Source organism: Adiantum capillus-veneris, chromosome 13, assembly GCF_014529385.1.
Source record: "Adiantum capillus-veneris isolate H3 chromosome 13, ASM1452938v2, whole genome shotgun sequence".
Lineage (NCBI taxonomy): Eukaryota > Viridiplantae > Streptophyta > Polypodiopsida > Polypodiales > Pteridaceae > Adiantum > Adiantum capillus-veneris.
Window position 1 is genome coordinate 157,443,195 of NC_140943.1, and position 15,721 is coordinate 157,458,915.

A 15,721-nucleotide genomic window follows, 5' to 3' on the forward strand; every position below is an offset into this window, starting at 1 on the left:
AAGACAAAGTCCACCGCTCTATGGGCCGGTTTCCCTCCCCCCCTTGATCGGAACGGAGGATGCCCATAGTACATTTTGAGACATTTTTAGCCATAGCCAAAAATTGTTTGAAACACATAAACACTTCAGACTTTTCCTTAAGTTGATACACCCATGCATGCCTGGAGTATTTATCAATAAAAGTCACGAAGTAAAGGTAATTACCCAAGGACGGAGTTTGCATGGGCCCACAAACATCACTATGAACAAGCGACAATCTGCATGTGGCCCTAACTGACCCATCTTTTGGAAACTTAGAACGCTACATCTTACCCAAAATACAGCCTTCTCAAACATGTTTGACAAGTACTTCAAGAGGGCCGAGGCGGCAAAGAAGCAACCATATCGGATTTTTGCAAATGCAACAACTGGCAAAATTAAGATGAGCAAAACGTGCATGCCAAAGTTTTGCATCTGAAATAGCCTTTGAATCCACAACTGCATTTGCAAAATTCTGCCCACACTTGTCATACAAAGTGAGCTTAGACAGCCCACAACATAAAATGCCAGATGCAACAATTTCATCACCAAAACTGAGATTATGTACTGTATATTTGTCATCCACAAATTTGACTACAAGTCCATGTCTAGCAAGTGCAAATATAGACAAAAGATTCTTCTTGATCCCACGTACATAAAGTGCATCAACAAGTGTGAAAGAACTGCCATTTGCAGCAGTAAGCACAATCTTTCCAACTCCCTGAACCGGATAAGAGGCATTGTTGGCACAAGTAACTAAATTCCCATGAGGGACAGACTCAAGAGAGGTGAACAAATCACGATGTGAGGTAATGTGCTTTGTAGCACAACTGTCAAAATACCACACATGTAAATCTGCAGCAACTGACATGCATGCATCATGGACAACAGAATTATAGGTACACTCTGCACTAAAAGCCCATTCTGCATCAACATCAGCATCACAGTCTCCTTTCACAGAAGACTCAACAATAGCTGCATTTGTAGTGGAGCAAGCATTTGCAATGGAACCACCATCTTTCTTCTTAGCCTCTTTGGCCACTGCTTGATCAAGTGATCATTAGCTTTACAATAATGACAACACATCTTCTTTGTGCCCTTATCACCAAACTTTCAATACGAATTGTTGCTAGCAAAAACATTAGAAACACGTGATTTTCCACTCGCAGAAGAACCATAAGAAGTGGTTGCATTGTTGTTACCACCTTTTCTTTGAGCAGCAATAAAGGCCTGTTCAACTGCACGTTGTCTAGTCCTGTTTTTTCTGGAAAGCAACTCTTGCAACAGCAATGTGTATAATGCATCAAACTTGACAACTTCAGGATTTCCTTGGGTCATAAGTCTCCAACTACTAGCAAAAGTCTGGTAAGAATCTGGCAAGGCATCAAGAACAATCTGTACAAGGGAACTATCTGAAATGACTTCACCTGCAGAAATAAGTTGCTCATTGATATCCTTGACACCAGCAAGGAAAGTGTCCATATCATCTTCCTCGTGCATAATCTTCGACTCCATCTCTTTACGCAGCAATGCAATTTTTGCCTCATTGCGACTTGCATAAAGACCAGCCAGAATATCCCAAGGCTGTTTTGCAGATTTTGTTGGATGAATGTGGTGAGTAATAGTGCGCTTCACAGACAACGCAATCAATGCATGAGCTTGCGCATCTTTTACATCCCAACGAGCTTGTTTTGTCGTACGCAAAACAACTCTAATAACAACAAGACCTGCAACTTTCTCAACGTCGCCTACATCCTCAGAACCAGGACATACATCAATGCCCTGCACAATATTCCAGACACCCTTTGACACAAGAACATGTTGTATCATGTAAGCCCACATAGAAAAATTGTCCCCATCCAATCCATTCCTCAGCAGCAAACATCTTGAACACATCTATGTTGTTGTCGGCCATGGCGAATGCGTGCACCTGATGTGAAAACTGTCCAAAAGAGAAGAAAGAAAGTGGGAACAGCACGTGCTTTATAGCACAAACCGTAGAAGACTATAAGGGACCTGTTATGCTACAAATGGCGCTGACAAAAAAACTGCACAAAATGTCGAAATAGCCTGTACAGTATTGCCTGTAGTGGAAACGGAGGCCGAAATGAGCACGCTCGCCAAAGATTACAAAAATTGGAGAAAGTGAGCACGCATGTGCTGGAGCTCCTTGCAACTAAGCCTGGGAGGACGCAACCTGCTCTGATATCAATTGTTGAAATTAGGGTTGCAGAAAAACACACAGCTTGGAAAAGACGAAGGAAGCTCAAGGCACACAGAGAGAGTGTATTACTTAGTGTGCAATGGAAGATAAGTTAGCCCTATAGTGATGGGCGTATATACAATGCACGGGGGAAAAAACCTCCTAGCGAGGAAAAAAATGCCCCAGCGGTCCTAAGTGTGTTCACACACAGCACTACAACATGTATATGGTAATAGATTTTAGAGGGACAAGTGGCAGGACACTTGTTGCAAAGATTCGAGGAGTTGGGACGCTTGTCCACTCTTTTTAGAACACTCGTTGCAAAGTTTTTCAAAAGTTGGGATACTTGTCCATTGTTTTTTACCATTGAAAGAACACTTCTTGCAAAGCTTTTCAAAAGTTGGGACACTTGTCCACCTTTTTTGACATGTGGTTCAACACTTAATCAGAAGGCTCCTCTTTTCTCTTTTGTTCTTGAGGCCACTTCACCTATAAATACAATCCTTTTCCCTCACTTGCGAACGATCCCCCTTCCTGCATTTTCTACCCCAAGAAGACTCTACACCACCCCTACCATCACTTTCCTCTTTCTTGAAGGAACCCATTCCCCCTCTCTTTACCTTGCTGTTTTTACTGCACCAAAGCCAAAAATCTCAATATTTAGCCCTATTCTTGAAGTTACAAGCTCTTCCCTTTGCCGTGGATGTCGCCAAGAAAATGCCCTACTATCTTCTCTTCAAAATGGTCTACAATTCCCTCTTGTGTATATATATATATATATATATATATATATATATATATATATATATATATATATATATATATATATATATTATATATATATATATATATATATATATATATATATATATATATATATATATATATATATATATATATATATATATATATATATATATATATATATATATATGTTGGCAGATTTCCTCTTACGTTTGGTTTATGTTTATGCATGTGCACACATGACATATGGCATCTTGCATAATCTATGATTGTGAGTTATTTTAACTCACTATCAGGCTCATTGTAGATGAGTTCAATCCTAAGGTACTTGGATTGAGCAAAAATACATTTTCCTTCAAGAGGGTTGCCCATCTTCAACCCTCATTCTCTCTACTCTCTCTCTTTAGTGTTTGTAATGAATATATTTTCCAAGTTTACAAAGTGAATACATAAGAAATAAGAATTCTATTGTAGTATAGGGCGCTTATAGATGGTGCAAAAGAATTTTTCGCGAACTCTCGTAGCATGACTTTAGTCACTGCGTTTGAATCCTTAGACATAACCTGTCCCTTCGCAATTTCTACAAAGATGGAAGAACCTTCGAATGGAACTCCTCAATCTTTAACCACTATGGAATATTAGTGTCTCCCCATGCAAACAATAGAGCCTTTGATAGCAGATTTTCAACTTGTGGTCCCTAACAAACAAGATAACTTGGTGATAAAGCCTTTAATTCTCTCAAGAGGAGACAATTTCTCAGTAGCTTCACTCAAAGCCGATAAAGATGCAGTCCTTCCTTTGACGTGTCTTCAAGACGTCCAAAGAATTTATTACAAGCCTTTCTTTGGATGAGAGTCCTTGGCAAGCTACAAATGTGATATCCATGCTGACAACGCACTTGATAGAAGATGTAAATTTTTCAAACTTTAACTCAAGCAAATGCCAAATTGTTATGGTCAAGAACACAGCCAAGACATGGGATTTAGAGGCTAGAGCTCTAGATGCAAAAGCAATGTGGTCTACTTTAGAAGATCTTGTTCTACTCTTTCTAGCCCTCATCACTATAAGACAGTAAAGTCAGTATTCCATAATTTCATCAAAGATTTTATAGATCTGGATGAGTCACATTCGACTTCGCAAACAAATGAAGACATGCAGTAGTATCCCAACCTCCTTTAAGAGTTCTTTGACAAGAGGATGACTTTAATTTAACACATGGGCTTTATTTTAAATGGAAGGGAAACCATTGTGACGTGTTTGTGTGTATGATTATCTTTCCTTGTTGATTCCAGTTGCAAATGCGAAGAGTGACCGGCCAAGGGGACCCCTGCCCTCGATTGGTTGTGACTCTTTGTCCTAAAGTCACACCTCTTCATCAAAAGCCATACCCTTTCAACACCTAGCCATGTCCCTTCACCTAAAATGTTCACCTAAAGACATGTCTATTCGCCCAAAGGACATATCTGTTCGTGAACAATCCTAACTCTTCATTCATGTCTCTTGATCTCCTATAAAAGGAGCCTATTGTACTCATTTTCAATCAATCAATCAACAGTATTCTAGTCTCTTGAGTTCCATTTCAGCTTTCACTCTTACTCACACAGGTTAATGAAACACTAAGAATCCTTACATGGACGTCTTATGTAATAAATTCTACTTCCCCTTGCGGTAGGCACCATTTTTTGGCGAACCAAGGGGGGTCAAGTAATAGAATGTCAGCTATGCTTTTCTTACACACACACACACACACAGAGGAAAATTGAAAAACAATTGATGGCAACTGAACCAAAAACCACGGCAGATTAAGACCAAAAACATGAAAATCTCTAAGTGCTCCAAGTAACTCTACAAGTGTAAGAGAGATGAAACGTGGGGGTAACCTGCACTCAGGTACACATGCTTTGTCAAGATCACACGCTTGCAATACACCAAGAAGAGTCACTAGCAGCCAAGATTTCTAGTGAGAATTGCAGCTTAGTTTACCATCAAAGACAGAAGTGATAGTACACTGTACAGCACACATGCACTGAGCACTACAATCATACCAGTGGGCCGGTCAACTTTGTTCAACAGAAGAATTGGGCGCAAGCCAAACTTAAGGGCCTTAGCCACAACAAATTTTGTCTGTGCTAGAGGACCCTCTCCAGCATCTACAACAAGAATAGCACCTTCAACCATTCCTATAACTCTTTCTACCTGCCAGGGGTACAAGTAAAAGGAAATATTGGTACATGAACTTTGTGAGGCTCATTTAGGATAATAAACACATGCCACACAAGTTGTTTAAGAGTATTTGTCTCGATTAATCCACTGTAGCTTATACTAAGTTTAGTTTGAGAGATGGAAGTGATTCAAAAGAAACATGCAACAATGTAGAAAACCTGTCTACCTCTCCTCCAAAATCTGCATGCCCAGGAGTATCCACCACATTAAGATCTACTCCACCCCATGACATTGATGTATACTGCAAAACACAGAAAGCCGAAGTTTAACCAAACCATTGAAGGTTTTAACCATCAAATATACACAAAAAACTGTTGCACAAGAAGTCATAAATAAGCGTAACCAACATTGGTACCAACAGAACATATGTGAAATACAAAAATAGCCGAAGTATGACCTAACATTTCTCCCCCTACTGCTCCAAGTAGAATGAGCATGAGCTTGTTCAAAATTTACCAAAGCCAGACAGCAGCCTCTGCAGGAAACTTACAGTTACCAGCATCAAATTCTAGAACACCGTGAAAGACTTGCTGAAGAAGACCATAAAAACAATTGCGAAGGCCAATCGATGAAGTTTAAACAATTATGGCACATAATAATTACTGCACAAGTTTTTATAACACACAGATTCAAATTGATCACTTTGCTTGTTTACAAGCATTTAGCACGTGAAAACTTGCTACGTTGTGTTCATAACTTCATGAGAGGGATGATCACTCAGGTAGTGTGAAATACCTTCTCTCTTTGTGTGTGGGCCTCAAGAGCTAGCATGCCCTATAGTTGTAAAATCTCCTCAAGTACATGCGCTTCTTGTGGAGATTGTGTTATAGTATAGATTCGAAAGAATTACAGGAAATGCATTAGGTATTTGCCATGACTTTGGAAGCATTAAGACCAATAAGGTGCTCACTAAATTAATCAAGGATTTATCATTCAATGGAGCCCGTCATGACCGTCTCTTGAAATTCCATGTGAGTCCTCAACACTAGAAAATATGATTGCATGTGTAATGCCTGGAGCGCAAAACAATGCACGTATCTAGGTTAATGATTTTATCCTTTTGTAAAATTTTAAGCATTTTAAACTGCCCTCTGCGATTTTGGACACTTTGATTATTGAAATCTGGCTTTTCCGTGATATCCTTGGTGGATGGTCACTGGATGGTCACTGGAAGAGCACCAATGAGAGGTACCACCTTCTAGGTCTGACCGGTGGCTAACTCGGCTTCGATTTTGCCACCCCTGTGGATCATAATTAAAGTCCATCCAAAACATCGGCCTTCTTGTAATAATTTGTCTCATTGTTGAGGCGTCAAACGAGGCCTTTGCAGTTGACTTGCAAGAGAATCTAAAGAATTTGTTTGTGGTTGCCGAGAAATCTGGTTATTGGCCGGAGTTACTTCTATAGTAAACTCTAGCTTGCCTTTCATTAATTTGTAGCCGACCATGGCATGGTCCATAAGCTCTTGCATAGTTGAGACTTGCTTGGACAGGCAATATTCCTGCAATCATAGTAGCCACGGTACAGGACGGGACATTTAATACGCCATGTACAATAAGCGTAGTATATGTATTTTTGAGAATCAAAAATAAAATACGTCAGCTTTTTTAAATAAGATACTTTAGTAAGGACAAATGAAGCGGCCCATGCACTTCCTCAATGACTCTTCAATGTTTAATCATAACATACATAAACAAGCACCATGAAGCTTTAAAACACACTTCATCAACTAGCAAAAGACATTAGAATAGAATATGTTTTGCGCAAAAAAAACGCAAGAATAGAAAACATTATGAGTATGTTTTAATACGGGACATTTCGTATACTCAATAAAGTACGCATATTATAGTTGCTATGCCTGCAATGGTGATGGTAGGTAGTCCAATGGCGTATTGCTCACACTCGTCCTCCAACGAAATAAGCACTCATGATTATGAGAGCCCTACTCATCCTTAGCTAGCCTAGCCCAGGACATGCACTTGCCACATGGGTTAACTTCAAGAAAATGTTTGCATCTGCATGGTTGTCAAATGAATTTGAAGCCGATGTCATGACGGATTGGCACCAACTCAATGCGGCTTCTTGTAAAAGCTTAGAGGAGTACGATCGAAAGTTTAGTAAAGCGTTGCTCTCAATAACTCCCTACAAGTTTGTGCCATTGAGAGTAGATTGGGAAGTACTATTGTAGGCTACCTAAAGGGCTTAGAAATTACTGTACAAAGAGCAGAGTGGCCACCCTTACTCAGCTTATGGAAGTTGCCAACACTAGTCGTGCCTTGTTGAAGGGAGAGACCATGGATATCAAGGCAACATGAAAGGGGGCCGGGCCAGCCCAGGAAAAAGTCAGCAAAGAAGCCCTTTGCTAAAGCGACTCCTCGAGCATCCGAGGAGTAAGAAAAGGCGGAGAAAGCTAAAGTGTAAGGTGCAGCGAAAGTGAATGTTGAACTTTGCTCGAGATGAGTGCTCGTGAATGTTGAACTTTTACTTACGGAAGGGAGAGCCTTACGTTCCTTTAGTGAAAGAGTGCAAATGATCACAAACAAAGTGAATGACACTGTGAATGAAGGTGCTAAGAGAGAGCGAGAGAGAGAGAGAGAGAAGAATACAACACCAGACGGTTGTCAAACCCTCCTCCAAGGGTCCCCCCTCTCTATGGCAAGAGGTCTATGCTATTGATTGCACAAATCTTCTACAATGGTCTAGATGCAATGGACCTGCCGACGATGTCAACGAGAAGATGGGCTGAAATCTGAAAACGCTAGGAGCTGAAATCTGCAAATTTGCTAACTACTGAATTCTGACACTGTGTCGGCGAGGACGACGATGGCGACGATGCACTGAAAACGAAGATGCTGAAATCTGCGAATAGCGGGCTGAAACTAAAAACGCTCGCTGATCTGACTGTGCGGCAAGAACTTGCTGCGGGTAGGTGAGATCTGTTAGGCTAGGGGCGGGATCTGCTATGTCTAAGCACTGAAAACTGAAAACGCTGATGCTAGGGATTGATCCGATGCCGAGAAACTGCAAAACGCTGATGCTCATCTGCAACCAAAAACGCTAGGGGATCTGTGTAGCAAAACGTTGGTCTTGATCTGCAATCTGCAAAACGTCAGGGCTGGGATCTGGAAAACGTTGGCTGATCTGTGAAGTACCAAAACGCCAGGCTGTCTTGTGGCTGGAAACGCTGAGTCTCCTACCGTTTCTTGCTGAGAAGGTGCACTGCCAGTTGCTGGAACTCTGCTGCCTCTTCTGCCAGAAAGTGCTAGCGCTAGGTTTCTTTTCTAGAACTTAGCAAATTTGGCCTACCCAAGTTCCAACAAAGTCACTTATTATTGATAAGTGAAAAATTGATAAAATAGGGAAAATGGGTCCTATGCAATGCAAAATGCTCATGATGGGTACTGATTGTCATGCTGATGATCATGTTGTGTGCAACCAGAGGATATGCAACTACTCTTTAAGTGCCTGGACATGCACGGCCTACACACAGGCTCACAAAGGTGCCAGAACACTTCCTAAGTTGACCTGATCCCTAGACCTAAAGTAGCTTGTCCACATGCACATAGGGTTAGATGTGCACATGATATCCCCTCCTTTTCAAAGTGAGGGACTGGTACCAAACTGTATGGCGTCGAGGAAGAGCGCCAACAACGTCTGGAATCCTGGGAAGGATTCTTTGCCGGCCCACTCTAATGCGTGGGTCGCGCGATACTTGAACTTCATAAAGGTCTGCAATGCTTGCTTCTTTGGGCCGCGCCGAAAGCGACACAAAGGGTTCTGTGGCTGCTTCAATGCTCCAACTTCGGCTATGGATATTGGTCCACCTTCTTCAAGAATCTCCGAGGAGGAAAATTCATAAAACCACTTCCAACACAAAATCATGAACATACCCATTCCATGTAGAGTGACTGGAAAAATACTAGTCGTCCTAGAAGATTGTGCATGCAATGTAGATGAACAAAGTGACGAAGTGCCAAGCCGTTCACCAAACACATGCAAAAAATGGGGTCGAAACTTGACTTTCTGATCTAAATCTATCAATTGTGGCAAATCACAATGGAAATGCTAATGCTTGATGGTCAATCTTTCTTGTGCTCTAAGACTGTGTCATGCCAAGGAAGAGACATGGAATGTGAATTCCTTGAATGCAAGCTTTTTTTCTTTTCGAGAGAAATCCGCTACATCCGTGCTCATCCATTGAGTGAATCATGTGCATCGTACAATACGGCATGCCTATGAAAAGGGAACACGTAAAGACGGTGACGAAAATACAAGAAACCGTCACGAATGAAACACTCAAACAATGCTTGACGACTAATCATGCGAACACACAATACTTCTTGAGTTCTTTGGACCTTGATTCGAGAGCCAAGATCGGTTCTTCGTGATTGATCGTATTTGCAATGAGGTTAGCTTCACTAGAAAAACCATCATCCTTGTGAACAATCACATCTTTATCATGCAAAACATGTGTGTCGTGCTTTGGAGAAGAAAAGACTGAGAGAGTCTCCTTCTCCTGTTTCTTTTCAAACTTCGCCTGCACATTAGAAATGAGAGGTAAAGAATGAACAACTTCCTCACCACGAATGATGACGGGAGAGTCACTTTTGGCATTTAGAGTAAGAGTATTGTCTACCCAATCAATGAGAGGGTTATGCTCACGAAACCATCTAATGCCCAAAATCATCACATCATGAAAGAGGAAACACTACAAATTTTTTGCAGAAGGACGCTTGCTGAACAGTGAACAACACATCAAGACACTCTCGCGTAATACGAAAGTCCATATCGAGAGCGAAACCCAACACCTCAAGAGGAGATTTCTTGCGAACCTCCAAGCGGGCTATTTCGACAAGAGAGTCACCGATCACATCATGCATACTACCAGAATCAAACAAGACCACCATGTGTTGATCATTCACATGACCATAACACTTCATGAGAGACTCATCAATGAGAGGATCATGAGGAACTTGGGACACACGAGTGTTCTCATTTATGGCATTAACAGAGGATGTGGGTTCTGTGGGTTCTTTAGGTTCGTTGGATGGGTTCTTAGGACATGTGCTCTTTATATGACCCTTGACGTGACATTGATAACAACGACCTTCCTTAGAATAAATGACTTGTTCTTCTGCCATTATGTATCCTCCTATGATTCCTTGTGCAACTTTTTCATCTAGGGTGAGCTTAGGTTTAGCAAGTGTGTTAGCTTTACCCTTAGATTCATTTTGAGTGTTCTTTTCGAAAAGAGCAAAGGAAGATTGGCTAGAAGAGTTACCGTTCTTACCATTCTTATCGTTCTTACCGTTCTGTGGGTATTGAGGAGTCTGAGAGGTACTGTGAGAAGACTTGTTCTCCTTGGGCTTTCCCTTGTTGTGCTTCATCTCCTGTGCAAGAGCAATCGCTACCGCCTTGTTGAGATCCACGGGGTCGAAGACTTCGACATCAAACCTGATATAGTCGTCCAACCCGAAAATAAAAGCCTCTTTGCCCTTCACATCCGATTTGCGTATTGGGTGCCAAGCTGTAAAACACGGTTAGAAAAGGACATGACTGGGGTACCATTTTGCTTGAGATTGCACCAATCTTCCTTTAACCGCACTAGGTACTGAGGTGGCAAGAACCGCGCCTTGAGCTTGTCTTGGAAGTCGACCCAATTGAAAGAAAGGGGCATGCCTTCCTCAGCTTCCTCTAGGTGCACGGACAATTGCTCCTCTTGCCACGCTTGATACCAATTAATGGCATCACCGGCAAGATACATGGCTGCCGTCGAAACTTTGCTATTTCATGTCTTCTTAGTTGTCGCAAAATAAGCATTAAATCGATGCAACCAAGAATGAATAACATTAGCATCCATCTTACCGTCATACTTACTGAATGTCAACTTCTCCGTGACGGGGTTATTGGAATCCGCTTCTCCACTTGTGCTACCTGACGATTCGCACACATCCTTGAGTGGCTCGGACTTCGAGGTGAGAACCTGTAGGACCAACTCTTGCATGCATTGGTCTTTCTGCGCCTCACGTTCTAATTTCAAGGCCGCTCGTCTTTCTTCGGCCACCATGCACGCTCACGCTCCAAGGCTACCCTTCGTTCTTCGGTCGCCAAGCGCGCTTGCTCGCGCTTGATATCAAAAGGTGACGCGTTGTGCCTCTTGTTGTAGCATCATGTCCATCATCGACTTGACCAAAGCCTCCATAGGATTTGGTGCAACCCTTCGTGTAGATGGGGAAGGGGGAGGGTCGAAAAAACCTCTTGGTGTGGAGAAAATTCTTCTTCGCCACCTCCATGCTCATCACCTCCACGCAAAGTATCCATTCCGCTTCGGGTGATGACCATACACTAAGATCTTGGGTACTTAAGTTCACAAGGAACTTGGGGTCTTGGGTTCTTGAGGTTCTTGAGTCCTTGAGGTTCTTGAGTTCTTGAGGTTCTTGAGGTCTTTCTTTAGCTTGCAATCTGTGTTAGAGAAGGCTTCTCTCTTACCCGAGCTCGAATCTTCCTTGCGGGCGCACCCCTTGGCGGCCTTGCGCTCACACCAAAGTTGCTTTTTCCCACCTCACGTCAATTGGCCGGCCGCTAAGTGCACGGTCCGCTCTCAATGAGTGAAAAGAGTAACAAGGGGAGGCCGGACAAGCCCTTCTTTCTTGGGTTACCTGTCACTCTTCAAAAGCACGATTAGGAATCGACACGCCCAAGTGGACTTGGGTTACGTGCAACCGCAACAAGCAAAAAAATTCTTGTGGTTCTTTCCTTGAGTGATACAGAACACTTCCAAAGCTCTGATACCAATGTAAGGTGAAGCGGAAGTGAATGTTGAACTTTGCTCAAGATGAGTGCTCCGAACTGTGCTCAAGGGTTCCTTTCACTTACGCAAGGGAGAGCCTTTTGTTCCTTTAGTGAGAGAGTGCAAATGATCACAAACAAAGTGAATGACACTATGAATGAAGGTGTTGAGAGAGAGAGAGAGAGAGAGAGAGAGAGAGAGAGAGAGAGAAGAATATGACACCAGACGGTTGTCAAACCCTCCTCCAAGGGCCCCCCTCTCTATGGCGAGAGAGGTCTATGCTATTGATTGCACAAATCTGGTACAATGGTCTAGATGCAATGGACTTGCCAACGATGTTGACGACGAGACGGGCTGAAATCTGAAAACGCTAGGGTCTGAAATCTGCAAATCTGCTAACTGCTGAATTATGACACTGTCAGTGCGGACGACGATGGCGACGATGCGCTGAAAACATAGATGCTGAAATCTGCGAACAACGGGCTGAAACTGAAAACGCTGGCTGATCTGACCGTGCGGCGAGGATCTGCTGCAAGTAGGTGAGATCTGCGAAGCTAGGGGCGGATCTGTTGTGTCTAAGTGTTGAAAACTGAAAACGCTGATGCTAGGGACTGATCTAACGTCGGGAATCTGCAAAACACTGATGCTGATCTGCAACCAAAAACGCCAGGGGATCTATGTAGCAAAACGCTAGTCCTGATCTGCAATACGTCAGGGCTGGGATCTAAAAACGCTGGCTGATCTGGGAAGTACAAAAACACCAGGCTGTCTTGTGGCTTGCAAAACGCTGGCTGATCTGGTGCAATGCGTTGTTGGGAATCCCATGGATGTTCCGTGTACATGGAGTGTTGGATGTCTTCAACAAAAAGATCACCTTGCAGCATAGGGGCAAAACTCACATCCTCGATGTAAAGCTTATTTATCAGCTTCGGCTATCAATTCTGTAATTAAGAATCATCTTTTTGCGTACTTGTTTTTTGTGCGTAATGGTTCATGTAATTGCCAGTCAAATTTATCTCTGTTACATAAAGAAAGGTCAACATCTTTGCGAGAGTCTAATGAATGTTTTTCAGATTCACTACCGTCTGTTTTCGCTCGAGAGGCCTAAGGATCATGCGATAGATTTGGTGTCAGGTTGTAGCCCACCAAATAGACCGCCCTACAGGGTTAGTGCGGTCCAACAGAAAGAAATTATGAGCCAAGTAAAGGAGTTAATAGAAAAAGGGTTGATTCAACCTAGTTATTCACCCTTTTGCTCCCCAGAGCTTCTAGTGCAGAAGACGGATAGCTCTTGGCGCATGTGTAATGATTATCGTGCGTTGAATAAGAATACCATCAAGAACAGGTTCCTATTCCGAGGATTAATGATGTTCTTGATCGTTTAGAGGGTGCTGCAATTTTAACTTGGATAGATCTTAAGAGTGGATACAATCAAATACTTATCAGGCCAGAGGATGTGCACAAGACTGCGTTTCGGATGACAGTTGGTCTATATGAGTTTCTAGTGATGCCATTTGGTCTTACAAAAGCTCCTACTACATTCAATAGGATGATGAATCGGATCTTCCGCCCACATCAAAAGTTTGTTGGCACATTCTTTGATGACATGATAGTCTATTCAAAGAATGAGAGGAGCATAGGCGTCACTTGACCATTGTGTTCGAAGGGCTACGCAGTCAGACGTTGCTCATCAACCCCAAGAAAAGTGAATTCTTCTTGGAAGAGATTCATTTTCTAGGCCATCTAGTGTCAAAGGATGGTGTCTGAATAGATCCTGCCAAGGTTGAAGCAATCAGGACTTGGTCGAATTTGAAGATTGTTGTCATGTGACACATCCAACCCTATGTGTCTGTGGACAAGCTACAGCATAACAAGGGTTCCGTCAGTCCAGTTAGTCTAGATTAGAAGTGTTCTGGCACTTTTGTGAGTCTGTTCGCAGACCGTGCATGCCCAAGCACTTAGTGTAGATGCATATCCTCTGGTTGCACACAACATGATCATAAGCATTCCCATCAGAATCCATCAAAATCCTTCAGGGGAATTTTCCAATGCATTTGGCTTATTTTCCCTATTTTTGACATTTTTCACTTATTATTTTTAAGTGACTTTTGTTGGAAAGTAGGTAGGGCAAATTGAGTAAGTTTGTATATAAGCAAACCTAGACTAGCACTAATTGGAAAAAGAGGCAGCAGGAGCACCAGTGCTCAACAGGCAACTTCTTAGCAAGACCTTCCTTAATGGCGATTTCTCTCCGAGCAGAAGACTCCCCATCTCCTAGCGTTTTTCATCAACATCAGCTTGGCGTTTTTCTCAGCAAATACCCATCGCCAAGAAGCCCTCAGCACTAGCGTTTTGCAGCAAGATCTCGTCGCCAAACCTTCTCATCCCTAACGTTTTTCAGCATCACATGATCGCCCAAGCTCTTGGCGTTTCCAGCCACAGTACCCATCGACAGATAGTCCCAGCCCTAGCGTTTTTTATCGAAGCATTTGCTACAACAGATCTCAGCCCTTGGCACTTTCAGCAAGACTTGCCGCCCCCTTGCATGGCAGAATTTCAGCCATAAGACCATAAGATTTCAGCCCCAAGGAACCGCAGCCATCAAGACCAGCAAAGGCAGCGTTTTCTCTTGCGTTTTCAGCCACAGCAGAATTCAACCTATCAGCGTTTTTGGACAGCAGATAAAGAGTAGCAGATTTCAGCATAGCGTCGGTCTCGTAATCCCCGTCGTCGACATCGACCTAGCCTAGATTGCATCAGTCACATGCATTCAGTTTGTACCCGTTCGTGCAATAAATAGTAGACCACTCTCGCCAACGAGAGTGGGGCCTTCGGAGTAGGGTTTTACAACGTCTCTGGTATTGTATTTCTCTTCTCTCTCTATCTCTTAGTCTCATACACTTGCACGCACAGTGTCCACTCACTTTGTTTGTGATCATAGCACTCTCTCATTAAGAACGGAAGGATCTCCCTTCCATAAGAACAAAAGGAGCCTTAAGCACAGTTCGGAGCACTCATCTTGAGCAAAGTTCAAACATTCATTCCACTGCACATTACAATTGTGCATGATCATTGATGTCTGTAGCTTCATGCTTAACCCCTACATGCTTTGCAAAAGAAAGAGGTCACTTTCAAATAGACGAATAAAGAGATTTCAGCTTTTAATCTCTTAAAGGAAACGATGACTTCGGATCCAATTATTGTCTTACCAGACCTCAAGAAGTCATAGTCCAATGTGATGCATGTGGCAATAGTATTGGGGCAGTGTTAATGCAAGATGGTCAGGTAGTAGCTTATGAAAGCAAAATCTTGCAAGGGCCAGAAAAGACTTTGCAACTCTATGAGAAAGATCTACTGGTTGTGATTTATGCGCTTTCAAGTTAGAAGCAATACCTGCCAGGTGCTCATGTTATTGTTCAAACAGATCAACAGACCTTGCGATACTTCTTGACACAGTCAAAGTTATCTGAAAAGCATATGCGATGGGCAAACATTCTCTCTATGTTCCACTTTCAGATTCTGCATGTGGAAGGCAAGAAGAACGTTGTGGTTAATGCCTATCAAGAAAGCCACAAATTTCAATTGTGTCAATTCCTATCATCATGAGCTTGATGACATGAAGGAACCGTATGCTACTGAACAAGATTTTGCAAGAATCTTTGAGCAGTTGCAAGGTGGACAACGCCATGAGCACTATCTCCTCAGGGACGGTTTTTTGATGATGCATGGCAGACCATGTGTCA

At 42.6% G+C, this 15,721-nt stretch overlaps 1 protein-coding gene across 1 annotated transcript in view; it reads right to left on the reverse strand.

Moving 5' to 3' along the window:
- Positions 1–15,721, reverse strand: part of EMB2785 (elongation factor family protein) — a 101,696-nt gene that overhangs the window by 49,813 nt on the left and 36,162 nt on the right. Inside the window, exons 2-3 of the mRNA XM_086527611.1 lie at positions 5,355–5,429; positions 5,011–5,161 (exon numbers count right to left, since the gene is read on the reverse strand). Coding sequence (XP_086383737.1) covers positions 5,011–5,161; positions 5,355–5,429 — 226 coding nt within the window. The remainder of the gene's footprint in view (positions 1–5,010; positions 5,162–5,354; positions 5,430–15,721) is intronic.